The sequence below is a fragment of the Myotis daubentonii genome, chromosome 12 (genome assembly GCF_963259705.1).
Source record: "Myotis daubentonii chromosome 12, mMyoDau2.1, whole genome shotgun sequence".
Taxonomy (NCBI): domain Eukaryota; kingdom Metazoa; phylum Chordata; class Mammalia; order Chiroptera; family Vespertilionidae; genus Myotis; species Myotis daubentonii.
The window spans coordinates 65,264,479-65,282,610 of NC_081851.1; the positions used below are offsets into that span (position 1 = coordinate 65,264,479).

Here is an 18,132-nt window from a genome sequence, read left to right on the forward strand (position 1 = left end):
ATTGTTGTGCAACCAATCTTTAGAATTCTTCGACTTACAAAAGCAGTTATCTATTTTTTAAAGTATTGCGTTGTTTTGACTTTTTTAACGTATTCAGATATAAATTCATTATCAGATATATGCTTCATAAATATTTTCTTCAAGACAAGTGTTTTGTCTTCTCAGGTTACTAGGCATCTTGAAATTGGTCATGGTGGGGAATGATTTACTCCACATTAATTTGCAAAGTGCTATAAATCAGGGCTTTTATTTTTTCTTGCTTTTCTATCTTTTAAAAAAAATTTATATCACTTTATTTTATTTTATTTGAGAGAGAGAGGAAGAAAGAGACCCTAGATTAGTTGTTTCATTTATTTATACATTCATTGGTTGATATTTGTATGTACCCTGACTGTGGATCGAACCTGCAACCTTGGGGTATCAGAACAATGATCTAACCAACTGAGCTACCAAGCCAGGCTTGATTTTCTATCTTAATAAAGTAATGGGGAAAGGTTAATAATGCAAATTAAACTTAAAATTATGTTGTGTCTGTAGGCTTTACATTATAAATAGCACAAAAAAGTGAGGAAGGAAATATTCTTTCTAGTATTTGCAAACTATTATCTAACCTGTAAAGAAGTTATTCAAGTCATTATTGAATGAGTGATGTGTTCATTGTTTCACTCTTGTCAGTTGCAGCCTTCCCTGGGCTATGAATAAGAGTCAAGCTAAAAATCAGTGGAAACATTCTTTATAGTCAGTTGGCTACATGGAATTTGCAATAAAGAGTATTACAAATATTTCAATTGTTTGTTGGGTTCTATTTAGGAAGTAGCGAGATTTGTGTGGTACATATCTTTTTAATTAAGTAAAATTTATAATAAGCTTATTTACATATGTATATACAGTAGGGCCTTGACTTACGAGTTTAATTCGTTCCCGTTCCGAGACCGAGCTCGTTAAGGAGCTCCTTAACTCAAATTACTCTGTCAACTCAATGCAAAAAATCTGCCGAGAGACGGCTGGTATCTCAAAAAACTGGTTAGTCGGGACCCTCATAAGTCAAGGCCCCACTGTATCCCCCTCCTCTACCTGCAGAACCAGTTGTTAAAATTTTACCAATATACCACTGGCCACACATTAATGAGAAAATACTAAGGGAAATGTTTCTAGACATGTATCTTGAATGAGTCAAGAAAAAATGAGTTCCAGAAACATTCAATAGGTGATAAGAGACCTAATCTGATGCTGAGACCAGAGGATAAGAAGGTTGTGTAATGGAGAGAGAAAATGAAAGGCATAATACACAGAAGGCCAAGTCAATTCTGATTTCAGGCAGGAAGGGAGAGGAAGAGAGAGAGAACCATCAATGATGAGAGAAAATCATTGATATTGATAGGCTGCCTCCTGCATGCCCCCTACTGAGGATCTAGCAACTTGGGCATGTGCCCTTAACTAGAATCGAACCCAGGACCCTTCCTGACGCTCTATCCACTGAGCCAAACCAGCTAGGGCCCAAGTCAATTCTCAACACTGAAGATACAGAGGGAAGTGAGTTGTTAGTTGTAGGTTATTTGTTTTGGTCTGATTTGACTTGTTCTTGGTTTTATTGTTATGTAATACTCTGTTAATGATATTGAAGAGGAATGTTAAAATCTCATACAGCATTAGTGTTACATTAGCCACTTCAAGTAAGCCTTGGTTATCTCCTAATCGAACTTTTCTTCTGACCCCAAAAATTACTTGATACTTTTAAAAATTTAAAGTTGGAACAGAGAACAATTATGTGTTTCCTATTATGGTCTAGAAGTTGCATTATTAGTTACATTGCTTTTTAAACTATACATTTGTTATGTTTATCATAATTATTATATTTCTTTCAAAAGTTTTTTTTTTCCAGAGTATCTTGATTTTTGAATCTGATGATTAAGTTTAAAAAATATTTTGTTTTGTAGCCATGCAGGATATACATACTGTGGGTCTTGTGCTGCTCATGCTTACAAACAAGTGGACCCATCTATTACGTAAGTAATATAGAGATGATTTTGTTATGGGATAATGGTGGGAAGTATAATTGCTTTGTCACTGAAGTAATTTGTTTTGCATACTTATTGTTACTTTATACTCTATTTCATCAGGAATTTGACTTTTTATGAGTTTGATTATATCTTTTATAGGTTATAGAAAGCTTTAATACTATTTCCACTGTCGGAACCTTTAGTTTTTACCTTCCCTTTGGTTGGTAAAATGTTCAGTTCTGGAAATGTTAGAAGGTTAATGAGATATTGTAATTTATAAGAAATATATATTTGGTCTTACCCTTAGTCCACAGTTCCTGACGCACACACAGGGCCCAAACCCTTGGAATTAACCTAAGTGTTGAATATGATAGAAGTATCTCTTGTTCAAGAGATATAATGAGGTGACTTTTGGATCCCAACTAAGGATAGGGGCTGGTTGCCAGGAGAAGCAATTATGATTAGAGGGTGGGAACTTTCCAGTCCCACTCCTGACCTCTGGGGAGTGAGGAGGGCCTGGCGGTTGAATCGGTCGCCAGTGCCCAGTGATTCAATCAGTCACAGCTATGTAGTGAAGCCTCCATAAATCCCCGAAGGACAGGGCTCAGAGAGCTTCCAGGTTGGTGCGATCCAGGGGAGAGCGGCACTCTCCTCCCTTTCCCCATACCTCACCCTGTGCATCTCTTCTAACTGGCTGTTCGTGATTACGTCTGCTTATAACAAACCAGTGATTTTTGTAACTAAAATGTTTCTCTGAGTTCTGTGAGCTGATCTAGTAAATTGATCGAAGCTAAGGAGGGGGTCATGGGGACCTCTGGTTTATAGCCAGTTGGTTAGAAGTACAGGTCAGAAGCCTGGCATCTGAAGTGAGGTTTGGGGAGCAGCCTGGTAGGACTGAATGCATAACCCGTGGAATCTGATGCTCTCTCCAGGGAGAGTGTTCAAGAATTGCTTGTTGGAGGTGTGGAGAACCCCCTCTCCCCCATGTACTTTGGAATTGGGTCCAGGAACACTAACTGGTTTAAAAAATTTTGTTTGGGAAAACCTGGAGATGAACGTTTTAAAGAAAATACAAAGCCCTTTATTCTACTTTAATCATTTGTAACTTAAAATTCTTTATTGTAGTTCATAAAATAAGAATAATTTCTCATTGACAGAATAAGGTTCTCTGAATTATTTTAGAATTGGACATCATATTTCATATGATGTTTGAAGGATATAAGCATTTAATTTAAAGACAGCTCTGAAATTAGCTTTATAAAAATTTTTCTGGCAAATTGTGACTGAGTAGTATATTGCTTTCTAAAATGAGAAACGTGAACTTTCAAAAATTTCTGCTGAAAATCGCTACCCAAATTACTAAATTTTCTGACCAGTATTTTATTTAAATAGTTAATTTACTATATGTGAACCAGTATCAGGGTCCAATCTGTATTGCTAGTTGTTTCATATTATGTGAATAGATAAAATCAATCATCTTAATTGTTTCATGTTGATTGTTAGTAGTAATACTAGTAATAGCAATACATCTCTACTAGTAGAGATGAAGCATAATCATTCAAAAGAAGTAACTCACAGCAGCTGTGAGTTTAAGAAGCAAGTCTCACCCATAGCCTACTCTTTTTTCCTTTGAGCAATTTTTTCAGTTTTTTAAAACAAAATTGCCCTTTTTTGTTTCTGTATAGTGTGCTCTGCACATTGTACTGTACCTTTGTTGAAAATTATTTTTACTAAGTTTTAAATAATAAATAAAATGATGTTGCCAAACTGATGAGGTTTTGGTTAGCCCTGCTTCATTTGGATGTGTTGAGGGGCTTCTTTAATAAGTATTTCTTGATACATGTTTAATATACAATTTTAACTAATTTATTTCATGAATAAGAGCAAATAGAAGTTAGATTGTAAAGATTTTCAGAAGTTTCCTTTATTTGACCCTGGATCTGTGAACCAGCTACCATCAAGGTTAGTTTATGTAAGAACTTTTTCCAAATGTTTTTCTATTTGGCACAATCTTAATTGATGATGATATGTGCTGGAAGGGTACCCCTGAATTAAATTTGGCCGTAGAATACATTAGAGAGACATGGAGCCAGTATTGGTAAAAGTGGAAAGCTTGTGTTAAATAGTTTGATGGAAAATGAGAATGGAAGGAAAAAGATAAAGAATAAAAAAGGATGAGAACGAAGGACTAAGAAGATGATGGAGATCACTAAAAAGTGAGGCAAATGGTGGATGGTGATGTAACCAGCTTATTTTTCTATAATTAACACATAATTGAATCTGAATAAATAAATGTGAAGGTCTGAGTGTTAAAAATAATAATGGATAGCCATATTTGTATTCTCTTAAAAAATCCCCTCTTTTAGATTTGCAGTGTCTTCAGAGTCCTTTGAGAAAACAGGAAAAACATCATTTGGAAACTATGTGAAGTACAGAGGAATAATAAAGAACAGTTCAAGAGTGAATGTTAAATTCTATACCATTAGCTTCCATTCTTTTCACACTAGTCCATTTTCTACATGTCAATCAGATCATCTTTGTACTCTCCTGCCCTTTGAAGGGATCTTTTACCTTTTTATGATTTTTTGTAACATCTTGCACAGAATATGTGTTTATTGAGTTATGTAGATCTTTCAAATGTTGACATTTATCATTCAGTGTCAGAAAAATCACATTTGTTCATTTCACCACCAGTTTCACCCGAAAAATCTTTAACTATTGGGAAACTGTCAATTTCACAGGGATGGAAGTTTTGCAGAAGTCTAATTTTCACTTAAAAGCTTCAGTTTTATCATTGGCAACAAACATGTCAGATTTTTTCTTTGAAGTTGCAAGCTCATTTTGATCATCATTTTTGAAAATTTCTGCCAACTATCTACATTGGAATAACCATAATTTGTCTACAGTCATTTTGATAGCTCACAACTCAGTCACACTAATGCTTTTCCTGAGACATACTCTGTATGCAGCAGTAGTGCTTTAAGCATTTAGCATCACAAATTGAATGCATTTTATCATACAGAATATTTTTATAAAATTGTATTCAAATTTCAAGACTTAATGAAATTAAGTGAAACTGGCCTTAAGAAAACCCCCCCACAAAACTTGGTGTGGGTGAAGAACACATGACTCCTAGTACATTTTGGTTCCATTACCTCGATCGTAATTCTGTTGTGCCAGCAGCTTACCCAGCCTCACTTTTGTACCGTATGTGCAGATGTCATCACAGTGAAGGCACACAGCTTCCTTGTGTTATTATGAAAATAGTTTTGATTTTGTGGGTCACGATGAATTCACAGTTCACACTTTGAGAACTGCTGTGATGCAGGGAGATTGGATTTAGGTTGTGGTTAAGGTCTGCTGATTAGGTTTCGGAGAAGGTAAGGTGTCTCTGAGGAAATGATTTTTAAGCCAAGCAAAAGAAATGTGTGAAGGCTTTGAAGTAGTCAAGGTTGTTTGTGTCATCAAGGAACTTCAAGAAGACCAGTATACATAAAGTATTGTGATCAAAGGGAAGAGTAATACAAAAAGGGCCAGTTTATTTGAGACTTTAGAACCCGTTTTAAATATTTTTGTATTTTACCAGTATCCTCTGGCCATGAAAAGACTTTTTTTTTTAAGCAGGAGAGTGATAGGACCCAATTTATGTTTCAAAAATAGCACTCTGGCTGACTGTTTTAAGAAATTTAAAAAATGATACATTTAGTTAGGTTCTTTCCATATTTATAGTTTCAAAGTCTTTTCCTTTTACTAAGACTTTAATTAAAAATAAACTCAGGACATACTTAGTAACTTGATTCAGATCTTTCAGAAAGTCTTGCATGGCAGAAAAAGAGCAAAAAGGAATCTTATTTGGGGCCACACACATTTTATTCTTTAGATAAAATATCGGCACTTGCCATGAAACATCTTTCAAAAATTACTTTTGTTACATTATTTAGAATAAGATGAATATTTATGAGGGCAGACTCTCAGGTAACTTACGTATTGGGTGCACAGATGACAATCATAGAAAATAACTCTACAAAGTCAATTCTCTGGAGGTACTATATGTTGAAAAACATTTATTTCTCAGAGAATGCTTACTGATTCCCTTTACCCCCCATTTTTTCATATTAAAGGTTTCTTTTATGTGTCACAACTATGATGACATGGTAATATTGAAAAGTTACTTCTTTAACGACAAAGCACCTTGCAGTTTATTAAATAGAGAGTAAGTGACATCGCTTTTATTTATTTATTTATTTATTTATTTATAAATATATTTTATTGATTTTTTTTACAGAGAGGAAGGGAGAGAGATAGAGAGTTAGAAACATCGATGAGAGAGAAACATCAATCAGCTGCCTCCTGCACATCTCCTACTGGGGATGTGTCCGGAACCCAGGTACATGCCCTCGACCGGAATCGAACCTGAGACCTTTCAGTCCGCAGGCTGACGCTCTATCCACTGAGCCAAACCGGTTTCGGCGAGTTTGCTTTTCATGCATTACTCATTTCTCTCCAAAATATTTTTATGGCTTTAGTGTTCCTGGATCTTGCAATCTAGCAAGAAAAAAAAAGAAAAGAAAATACATTATCTTTTACTTACCCTATTAATATTCTTTTTGTTAGCATATGGCTAACAGAGACCCATTTTGCAATTACTACCAGTTTAATGTGCATTCTTTTTTTCTTCAGTGATACCTAGCCTCTTTTGGTTTGTTTTCGGATATATCACTTTAAGGGTTTTATGTTGATGGAACCTCAGCCTCTTTTTTCCTATTATCTCTCTTAACCAAATGTGGAACTTCACATTTGAGTGAGTTTCTGCCAAACTGGGAAGAATTTGTTGGGTACACAGTTGGTTAATTCAGACGAGGCAGTTCTTCCCACAGCAGTCTTAATCTTTTCAGCCAGTGGGTGTCTGACAGAAAGGCGAACAAGGTGAGCAGTCAGTCTTAGAGGAGCAGCTAGGCTTTCCCAGCTGACCTGGGGCCTTTATTTCTGGTGTGCTCATCTTTTGGCCACTGTGAGAACCTTATTACACTTACTTATGAAATGTTTTTATACCTTGAGTTTAGATTGATATTTTAAAAGTCTTGTCATATTTTAATTATCCTGGATTTCCAGGATTGTTTTGATTTTAAATATTCTGTCCCTCTCCTCTCTCTTTTCATCTAAATGTATTCCTCAAACATAAAAATGCCTTTTTTTCATACTTGATTCTTGTTCATATAAATACTTGTCATTAGGTAAGTAAGTCACTGAAATACTCAGTTATCATTGTCTATGTCGAACATTAGCTGTAAACAAAATCATGGTGATATTTATGTGCTGTTAAGATAGGAGAACATAGTGGTATTTCTTTTCTTCAATTAGGAATCAGTAGATTTGATCTTTTTTTCTGAAATGGTTATTGAGTTGATCATAATGTTGATGACAAGAAGCATTATCAGTGGGGGCATTCTTTGGCCTGCAACTTTCTGACATGAAAGAATTAGCTTCTGTGTCATTCTTTGTCCATTAATTGAGTAGTGAGTAGTCCTTAATTTTCTAAGTATTTAGGCAATCATATATTCCCTTCTTTCTCAGAAAATTTTTTTTTTTTTTTGGTCTGTAAGTTTGTATGTGAGTGTGGTGTGTTTGTGTAAGTTTTGTTCATATGAGTCTAGGAGAAAAGAGAAAATGGATAGTTTTGGAATTTAGATTGTAGGGATGTTGGAAATAAAACGAAAGGAAGTTAATTTTACTCCTGATGTCAAGATAAAAGAATTGTAAAGACTTAAGTTATAGTTTAGCACAGTTCTTTTCTTTAGCCTACAGTGCAAATAACACATAATCAAGTTTCTTTGTTTTTGAGAATGACTTCTACTTAAATGGGAACAGAGAAAGCTTATTATACAGAATTCTTTTCAACAAGATGTCTTTTTTCTCTCTCCATGGAAGACATGTGAAAATAGCTTTATCAAAATGCTTCTTTGTAATGATATTTTTCATGAGTTTTTAGAATCTATACTATTATGTATTTTTATTAAAATTGTGGTAGACCTTAGAAGGCAAATTTAGAATGCGTTAGAATTTTGAGATTTTAGTTAATAGCTGAAATGTTTAAAATTCAATTACTATAGTTATTGAAAGCTTTCTAGCCATTGTAAATACAGAGATAATTTTAAGCATAACAGGTTGGTTTACTATAGATAATTAGTAACTGGTATTTCCAGGTGTTGAAGGTCTTCCAACAACAAGAACAAGAACAACAACAAAAAATAAAGGCCTTCCAACAGAAAGACAGACAAAAAAACTAGCTTAATTGACTGAGGAGCAGATTATTCGTAGGTATATCAGTTTGCTAGGGCTGCCATAACAACCTGCCACAAACGGGGCAGTTGAAACAACAGAAATTTATTTACCCACAGTTCTGGAGGCTGGAAGTTTGAGATCGAGGTACTGTCAGGATGGTTTCTCCTTGGCTTGCAGATGGGTGCCCTCTTGACGCCTCTCCATGTGGTCACCTCTCTGCGCATGTGTACCCCTGCTGTCTCTTCCTCTTCTTATAAGGACAGCAGTCATATTGGATTCAGGCCTCACCCTAATGGCCTTATTTTAACAAATCACCCCTTAAGTACCTTATTTTCAAATACAGTTACACGTTGAGGTACTTGGGGGTGAGATTTCAACATACGAATTTTAGGGGAACACAATTTAGTGCATAAGAGTAGGCAATGAAAGAAAACAGTACTACATGTAATTTTAAAAATTTACTCATTTTTTTCCCCTTTTATTTAATAAGGTTTGTATAGAAGTGCAATTGTTCTGTGTTTTTTGTTGTATATATCCTAGCCGGAGAATTTTCATCCTTGGGCCTTCTCATCATGTGCCCCTCTCTCGATGTGCACTTTCCAGTGTGGATATATATAGAACACCTCTGTATGATCTTCGTATTGACCAAAAGAGTAAGTATAAAGAAATCATAAAGCTTATAAACAGCTAACGGTTTTTAAATAGGAATTATAAAATGTGAATATCATAGTAATATCTCAAAAAATAAAACTTGTTGTAATTAATCTACAAAAAATAAAAACAAAGAAAGAAAAATCTTCTATGTGCTTTAAAGACAATCACAGTTTTTCTGCCAGCCACAAAAATCTGTCAGATCCGCTAATCTCCAGACTGTAGGAAAATACTCTGTACTCATTATACTGTGAGACAAGAAAGTGGTACCCATCACAACTTGGTGAAAGATTCTGGGCAGGTTAGTCAGTACCTCTATGTATATCACTTTCCTCATTGTAAATAGATAATGGTGATAATGCCTTTTTTCCCTCCCAAATTATTTTTATGGGAAAAAATGAGCCTGTAGTTGTGAAACTCGGAAAGAAAGATGCTACGTAAATCTTAAGTGCATTTTATTTTTAAGATGTTGATTAGTTTGATTTATTTTTTCCATAGGCTTTCAGAAATCACATTTTTAATTTACTTAGGCATTATTTTAAATATTGGATGTGTAAAGTAAAACTTACTGACTTTGAATAGTAGTTTTGGAGGATGGGAGCATAATTTAAAAAATACAGAATAGTGCAGAAAAAGTGTTACAAATACTCATCATCCAATATTTACTCAGAATTTCCCCCTCATCTGAACTCAATTTATATTCCACAGTAACTACCTTTATGGAGTTGGTATATATCTTTACAGTTCATTAAATTATATTTTAAGTATGTTGAGTGCTTATTTCAAGAAATTTTACAAAATATACTAATGTAGAGTGAAAGAAACCATTTACAAAGGAAAATGATCACCTCTTTTTTTCCATAGTTCTCTAGTCCTAAATTTCCATAATTTTGGCTTTTAAGAACCATGGAGTATCAGCAATTTGTTAGAATATATCTTATTAATAAAGCTGGAATATTGCTAGCCTTACTCCCTAGGTTTTTAGGGGACGTACTTTATTTTTAAAACTTGGTTGTGGCGTTCAGAAAATTTTGGTATTGGATAGCCTGCCAAAGAAGGAATGGAATGTTTTTAATCAGATATATTTTTGTAGAAAAAAATCTTAGCACCATTTGTAGTTCTTTTTTTGATATTGGTAAACCCATTTTTCTGATGTAGTTATAAAATGTTGTCAGGTGCTAGCTGGTAGTGCAGCGGTTCTCAACCTGTTGGTCGCGACCCCTTTGGGGGTCGAACGACCCTTTCACAGGGGTCGCCTAAGACCATCGGAAAACACATATATAATTACATAGTTTTGTGATTAATCACTATGCTTTAATTATGTTCAGTTTGTAACAATGAAATTGGGGGGGTCACCACAACATGAGGGACTGTATTAAAGGGTTGCGGCATTAGGAAGGTTGAGAACCACTGCGATAGTGCATCTGCCTGTGGACTGAAAGGTCCCTGTTTCGATTCCGGACAAGAGCAAATGCCCAGATTGTGGGCTCAATCCCCAATAGGGAGCGTGCAAGAGGCAGCCGATCAGTGATTCTCTCTCATCATTGATGTTTCTCTCTCTCTTCCTCTCCCACTCCCTCCCTCTCTGAAATCAATAATAATTATAAAAAAATGTTGGTTCAGTTCTATGATAAGACAAAAACACTCATTTTTTTTACATATTAATTTCATTTCATCATTTTCTTGCTGTACAATATTCAGTTTTAAGTATAATTCATCACAAGGGTCTGAATTACTAGATCACTTTAATATTATTTATGGCATGGTACTGTGGTAAATTTATGTTCTGGTCTATCCCGTAAGCTTTATTTTTAATTTCGAGGAAAATAGCATTCTTAGTGGGAATTTTCTATTCTTAACTATGGCCAGAACCTGAGGTGTGAAATAATAATCCTATACATTTATAAGTAGACCAGTGATTTTTCCATATTTCAGTAGGAGTTCTAATCAGCTATGCTTTTGTTAGCCTGTACTGATTAAAGTTAAGGAAAGGCTTACACCTGGAGGTGATTTTTGTTAAAATGAAAGCACCTGATGAAAAATTTAAATTATTACTTATATAACTGTATCCTAGAAATGCTGAGTAAGTTATTACATATATTATTGTTTTGTCTGATATGTAAAAAGCAAGCCTCTTCTTTTTTAAAAATAAAAATGGAGGGGAAAAAGAAGGAGAATATTATGTGGTGCTTCTACCTCTTGCCAAAGCATGTAGTTTTGTATTACTGGGTGGAGTCTCACGGGTTAAGGATATACATTAATATATTTGTTTTACTATATTTTGAAATCTCTTTAGTTTACGGAGAACTATGGAAGACAGGAATGTTTGAACGCATGTCTCTGCAGACAGATGAAGATGAACACAGTATTGAAATGCATTTGCCTTATACAGCTAAAGCCATGGAAAGGTATATTGATTAATATAAGAAATCCCTGAGAAATCATAGATATTAATTTCTTTGGAATTATTTTAACTACGGTAAGATAATCATTAGGGTAAGGAGAATAAAAAATGTTGGGTGGGGCTTAAAACAATACAAATGTAGTCTTTCATAGTTCTAAAAAATATTTTTTATTTGAAATGAAATAAAAATTTGAGGTTGGATTTTCTTAATGTGGATTGAAGTTGGTTTTTGAATAGTTTGCCTATGAAATCTGAACATGTGAATTGAATAGTTTGTTTTATTAGGGGGAAATATAAAAAAAACAAACCCGTGTGTGTGTGTGTGTGTGTGTGTGTGTGTGTGTGTGTGTGTTTATTGGTTTGCCTATTACTTTACTCATTAGACATTTATATATCTTAAAATAACAATTGTATTCTTTTATGGTATGATGCCATAAGTAATAACAACCTTTTAGATTTGGGATCAATATTGGAGGTGATTTATTTCAGCTTTACACAAAGTACATGAATCTCTTTCATAATATGCTTGTTAGATTATTATTTGGTGTCTGCTAAAGGTCTTCCAGTGATAAGGATACTCAGTAAACTATAAGTATGTTGAGGATAGGGACAATATCTATTTTATTCTCCAATTATACCTCAGTACCTAGCACAATGCCAGTCACAGAACGGTCATTAATTTGTTTTGGTACAATGAAATAATTATTTTACAAGCTTTCTTTTAGGTCAGCATTCAAATAAGAAAGTCTTCCTTTTGTAGGTCACATTTCTCTCATTTTCAACCATTTTCTTTATATGGACTTAATATTCCACGTATAGTTTGACTAGTTTTAAATATGGTGAGCTTATTCCTTCTTGGCTTGCCATCACTGTATTCTCTTAGTAAAGTATGTGGTGCAGTTTAGGTTCTCAGAAAATATGTGTTAGTTAATTGCATTATTGAAGCTTGAGATTGTATTAACATTTTTTGTGCTATTGTGGCAAATGTACTGTGGTCAGCCATAACCCAAGGTTTTTTCATATTGTTAAACTGGATTATTTTATCCTCTTGTACTGTTGTGGTTGATTTCTTTTTAACCCTACATATATATGTGTGTGTGTGTGTGTGTGTGTGTGTGTGTGTGTGTGTGTGTGTGTATCCTATCTAATAAAAGAGAAACATGGTAATTGGCGTACGACCGATACCCTTTTCATTGGCTAATCAGCGAGATATGCAAATTAACTGTCAGCCAAGATGGCGGCCGGCAGCCAGGCAGCTTGAAACTAACATGAGGCTTGGTTGCCTCAGTGACGGAGGAAACCAACGTTCCCCGCCTGTTGCTGCCTCTGAGCCGGCAGTTTAAGAAACTCTGTAACAAATACGCCCAACTTCAGCCAGCAGATTTGCAACATTGTAAGCAAAGGCCAGAAACCTACTTTCAGCCTAGGCCTAAGAGCTGGAGCCAAGCCTCAAGCTAAAGCTGGCACAGAATTAAAAAAAAAAAAAAAAAAAAAAAAAAAGGAAAAAAGGAGTGTTTAGGAGTTCAGTCACCCCCAGCCTGAAAACAGCCCTCAGCCCCTCACCCAGACTGGCCAGGCACCCCAGTGGGGACCCCCACCCTGATCCAGGACACCCTTCAGGGCAAACCAGCTGGCTCCACCCATACACCAGGCCTCTACCCTATATAGTAAAAGGGTAATATGCCTCCCGGCACCGGGATCAGCGGAGCCGTGAGGCCTCCCGGCACTGGAATCAGCATGACAGGGGGCAGCGCCCAAACCCCCTGATCGCCCTGCGGCTCTGTGTGTGACAGGGGGCGGGGCCACAACCTCCCTATCCACCCTGCTCTGTGCCTGATAGGGGGGAGCTCCCCCCCCCCCACGGGCCCTGGTCTGTGTGTGACGGGGTAGAGCCATAACCTCCCCATCAGCCCTGCCCTGAGTGTGAGAGTGGCGGCGCCCCAACCCCCTGATCCGCCCTGCTCTGTGGGTGATAGAGGGCAGCACCCCAACCCCCTGATGGGCCCTGCTCTGTGCGTGACAGGGTACAGAGCCCCAACCCCCCTGATTGGCCCTGCTGTGTGTGTGACAGGGGGTTGCTCCACAACCTCCCCATCGACCCTGCCTTGAGTGTGACAGGGGGCGGCGCCCCAACTCCCCAATCAGCCCTGCTCTGAGCCCGACCAGGGGCTGCACCTAGGGATTGGGCCTGCCCTCTGCCACCCGGGAGCAGGCCTAAGCCAGCAGGTCGTTATCTCCCGAGGGGTCCCAGACTGCTAGAGGGCACAGGCCAGGCTGAGGGACCCCCCCTCCCCCCCCGAGTGCACAAATTTTTGTGCACCGGGCCTCTAGTATATATATATATATATATCTCCTCATTACTTATGTGTAATTTTGTCTTGTTGGTTTTTGTCCATTATTGCAGTCTTTCTGGATCATTTCCACTCTTAATTTTGTTTTCAGAGTATTACTTACTTCTCTTGGTCTTATGTTATTGATAATCTGTTCACAAGGATAACTATGAGGACCTTCATAAATCTGGAGAAGTTTCTAAAAATCATTGTGATTAAATTATAAGCAGTTTAATTTTAGGTTAATTGTGTTTTAATACATTATACTTCTTCAGAAATTGTTAAAGCAATATGTGATGTTTATTTCTTGGAATGTTAGTATAATTGAAATGTTCCATTCTTCAAATATATAGGATAATAGAAATTTTTTGTTATTTGCTGAAATGTTTGCACATTTTGTCATTAGAAAACAGATATTTTAAACTTAATAGATTTTAATACAATAGAACCAATAAGCTGCCAATAATATCTTTAAGGAGGTTTTTTTTTTTTTTTTTTAACAAAATAGCATTTTTGTTATTATTTCAAAAGTAAAATGTGCATTGTGTAAAATTTAGAAAAATAGGAACTTAAAACCAACAAGCAAAATTTTTGTTAATAATTTCCCCTCTATTAAATAATATTATATAACCACTGTTAAGTATCACTTCTTAAGAAAACCTTCCCTGTCTTGCAGATTATATTAGGATCCCTAAGATTGACTCTTAGAAAGTACCCACTTTCTAAGTACTTCAAAGTGTAATTTCCCTTTGTAGCCTTTCCTATACTCACCACCTGTATCAGCTGTCCATTACTAAGTAACAAATTACTCCAAAACTTAGTGGCTTGAAATCACAACTATGTTATTGCTCACAATTTTTGGGTCAGGAGGTTTGGCAGGGAACACCTTGCTGTAAAATGTTGACTAAGATGGCTGGAATAGACTAGAAAATCCAAGATAGCCTTAGTGCTAGTTACAGACATAGTTAAAGTTTCTTAGCAAAGGGAAGAGGGAGATGATTAGAACCTATTACGTACTCCTTGATGGTGTGAAGGATGGAATAGGGTTGGAAGAGATGGATAGAAATAGTTTAGTAAAGAAACCACGGTTCCTTTGAACTAAGGAAGATGTGAATGGGGTAGGGGTAGGAAAGTGAGCAGGTTATGGGAGACATTTAAAAGTTAGAACCAATAAAACTTGGTAAATGTTTATATGTGGGGGAGTAAGATGATTTTAAGAAAACGCAAAAGTTTAAGGTTTAATAGCATGCCATTATCAGAGAAAGTAAAGCCAGCAAGCAGTAGGTATACATTTAAGAGAACATAAGATATGGAAATATTGACTTGCTTCTAACAAAATACTGAATTTCTCTAAAAAACTTGGCCAATTCATGATAGGGTATTTTTTGTGTGTGTTTTGTTTTGTTTTTGACTTCAAATAGTTGAGTTTACAAAATAGAGTTTAGTATGGCTCTCAAGTACCTGAAATAAGCCTGCCCTTGTAAAATCTTTATCAGTATTCCTACTCAAATGAAAATTCAGAAAGATATAGCCTTTGAGATTAATTTTGAGAGTCTCCTTAGATTCACTTAACTGATCAAACAGTAAAGATTTTTAATAATTTAAATGTTAACTTTAGTTGTCATTGACAGCCAGCTTACTTATTCCCTCTCTTCTCTCTCCCCAGTTCTTTAGCTCTGCCTGATGTTTAATAGATCTTTTTAGTTTGTTCTTTGACAGTGAAATTATTCTGCATAAAGTCTGGATGTATGTAATTGTGGTTTGAAAGTGAATTTGATTAAGAAAAAAATGAGAGAAATTCTTTTTATAGGGCTCCCTATATTGCTTGTCATTATGATTCCTTTATTTCATTTTGCCTTTAACACCTGTTTCGAGAGTTCTACAACCAGCCTCACATTTGAAGACTCACTAGACCGATTCGCAGTTGTATTCCTGACTATGGTTTATTAGAAAAGATATACACAGCAGGACCAGCAAGGGAAAAAGACACATTAAGCAGAATCTGGAGGAAGCCAGGTGCAGGCTTCCAAAGTTCCTCCCTTTCATAGGGTGGGCCGAATGGAATGTGCTTTCTCCTGCGGTGTAACATGAGTCTAACGTTTCTGGCCAGGCAAGCTGCTTTTCAGATTCAAAACCATTCCTGGCTGATGTGGCTCAGTTGGTTGGGCCTTGTCCCATGCACCAAGAGGTTGCAGGTTCGATTTCTAGTCAGGGTCCATGCCCCAGTTGCAGGCTCGATCCCTTGTGGTGGGCCTGCAGGAAGCAGCCGATTGATGTTTCTCTCTCTGTCTCCCTCTCCCTTTCTCTGTCTTTTTAAAACATTCAATAATATTTTGGTAAAAAGATTTAAAATCAGGTTTTTTTGTTTTTTTTTAAACATATTTTATTGATTTTTTACAGAGAGGAAGGGAGAGGAATAGAGAGTTAGAAACATCGATCCGCTGCCTCCTGCACACCCCCTACTGGGGATGTGCCCACCACCAAGGTACATGCCCTTGACTGGAATCGAACCTGGGACCCTTCAGTCCGCAGGCCGACGCTCTATCCACTGAGCCAAACCGGTTAGGGCTAAAATCAGGTTTTTTTTTATTTTTAAATCCAGGTTTTTTATCAGGAGCTGGTTATGTAGACACTCACTGTCAGCATAACTAGGCACAACTACTGAAATTCCAGACTCCCAGAAGGAAAGCAGGTGTTAGCTATAATGACATTTTTATAAACAACTAGGCAGTCTGGTACAGTGTCTCATGGGGATAAAGCAGCCTTAATCACATAAGGAACATTGTAAAAGTCAAGTTCCCAGATGTCACCAAGGACAGTCTTATAAGCAGGCCCTTCTGAAGATTGCACAGCAGACCTGAAGAATTGCCACTCCTCTTTCCCAATTCCAGGCTGCCATATCGCTATTCCAACTTTCTGATTTTTTGATTCACTTACATGCCACCCTAACCCTTATTATAGCTTAAGTTTGTACTAGGTCTAAAGATTTTACTTTCCTTTTTGATTGTGGCCTCAATTAAGTCTTCAGATATTGAAAATGCAAGAGAAAAGTAAGGTGTGTTCTTGAATAGGTCATCTTTAACAGAGGGGAATGGCTTGTCTCTGGACATAGAAAGAAGTCTGAGATTTTTCTACCTCTGTCCAGCTTTATTGACAGCCACAGGAACAGTGCCATTTTCAAATGTGTTCTTACTCTTACTTTTTTTTAAAAAAAAATACATTTCTTTATTGATTTCAGAGAGGAAGGGAAAAGGAGCGAGAGATAGAAACATCAATGATGAGAGAGAATCATTGATTGGCTGCCTCCTGCACATCCCCTACTGGGGATCAAGCCCACAACCCAGGCATGTGCCCTTGGCCGGAATTGAACCTAGGACTCTTCAGTTTGCAAGCTGACGCTCTATCCACTGAGCCAAGCCAGCTAGGGCTCTTACTTTGACTTTTATACTCATGGTTATTTGTGTATTTCTGCATATGTCTTGCAGTTAAGTATTTTTTGTTGTTATTTACTGAGATTTTAGAACAAATGTGGATTTTCTTTATGTTTCTGAGTTTTCCTTTTTTATATATGTTTTGAGTATTACCTGTACATAAGAGATTATTTAGAATTATAGGGCATAGAGGATCTCTAGAATATAGCTAAAACATTTTTGTTTGTTGTAATGGAACAGTTGCAGTTTCTATGACCATGCATAGGATGAATAAAAGTTAGTGTAAGGCATTTATTTTTTATCTCCATATGTTTTATCCTTTTTTCCCCTCTATGATTATTTTCTATCTAAAAGAGGAAAGGAGAATAAATAATATAATCGTACTATTATAATGTTACAGAAAAACCGGAGAAGAACCAAGCAACACTTAGAGAGATGGAGTTACATTTATTATTATTATGCGGGCCCAGAGGAAAATGTCTCTCAAATTCTGGGTGAAATCACACAGGAAGTTTCCTGTATTTATAACATCTTACCCTCTTTGTCTCCCAAATATGGGGTTCTGTTCTGGTCCCCTTTGCAAATTCTTAAAGAGCCCCTATGTGCTGGCGCTTTGTGACCTCGACCAAAGGCTTGGCCTGACGCCTGCACTGATAACTTCGTCTGGAGAAGGTTTAATGCCTCTCTGAAATGGGAGTAGTCTTATTTTCCTTATTATTTAACCCAGCAAGCATTTACAGAAGCCAGAAATAGCAGGGTTAAAATTTTAAACAGCAGTTTTTATATAAGATGGATGCTTCAGTAGCAACAGCTTTAGCACCTTTAGGGATAAGGATAAATTGTCTTCTTCCTGGATTTGTTATGATTTGTTTAATTCTCTGGACTGCTTCTAAAATCTTTAGGAAATTGGAAGAATTTGTATAGAGGAAAAAATTCTCATATTAATGTTTTTTTAGGGGACAAATATCCAAATTCCAGAGGAAGAATAAGCAAATAACTATTTGAGTACAGTACTTCATCTAGTTAAAAATGTC

At 36.4% G+C, this 18,132-nt stretch overlaps 1 protein-coding gene across 12 annotated transcripts in view; it reads left to right on the top strand.

Annotated features, from left to right (window-relative positions):
- The window catches only part of MEMO1 (mediator of cell motility 1), a 91,162-nt gene that overhangs the window by 41,064 nt on the left and 31,966 nt on the right, over positions 1–18,132 (top strand). For 11 of the 12 annotated variants that reach the window (XR_009448014.1, XR_009448012.1, XR_009448013.1 and 8 more), the window contains 3 exons: positions 1,938–2,006; positions 8,823–8,935; positions 11,230–11,341. Coding sequence is in view for 9 of the 12 variants with exons in the window: in XM_059660208.1 (XP_059516191.1) it covers positions 1,938–2,006; positions 8,823–8,935; positions 11,230–11,341 (294 nt within the window). In the remaining 3 variants the exon portion in view is untranslated. The remainder of the gene's footprint in view (positions 1–1,937; positions 2,007–8,822; positions 8,936–11,229; positions 11,342–18,132) is intronic. The other variant, XM_059660203.1, reaches the window with a different exon arrangement.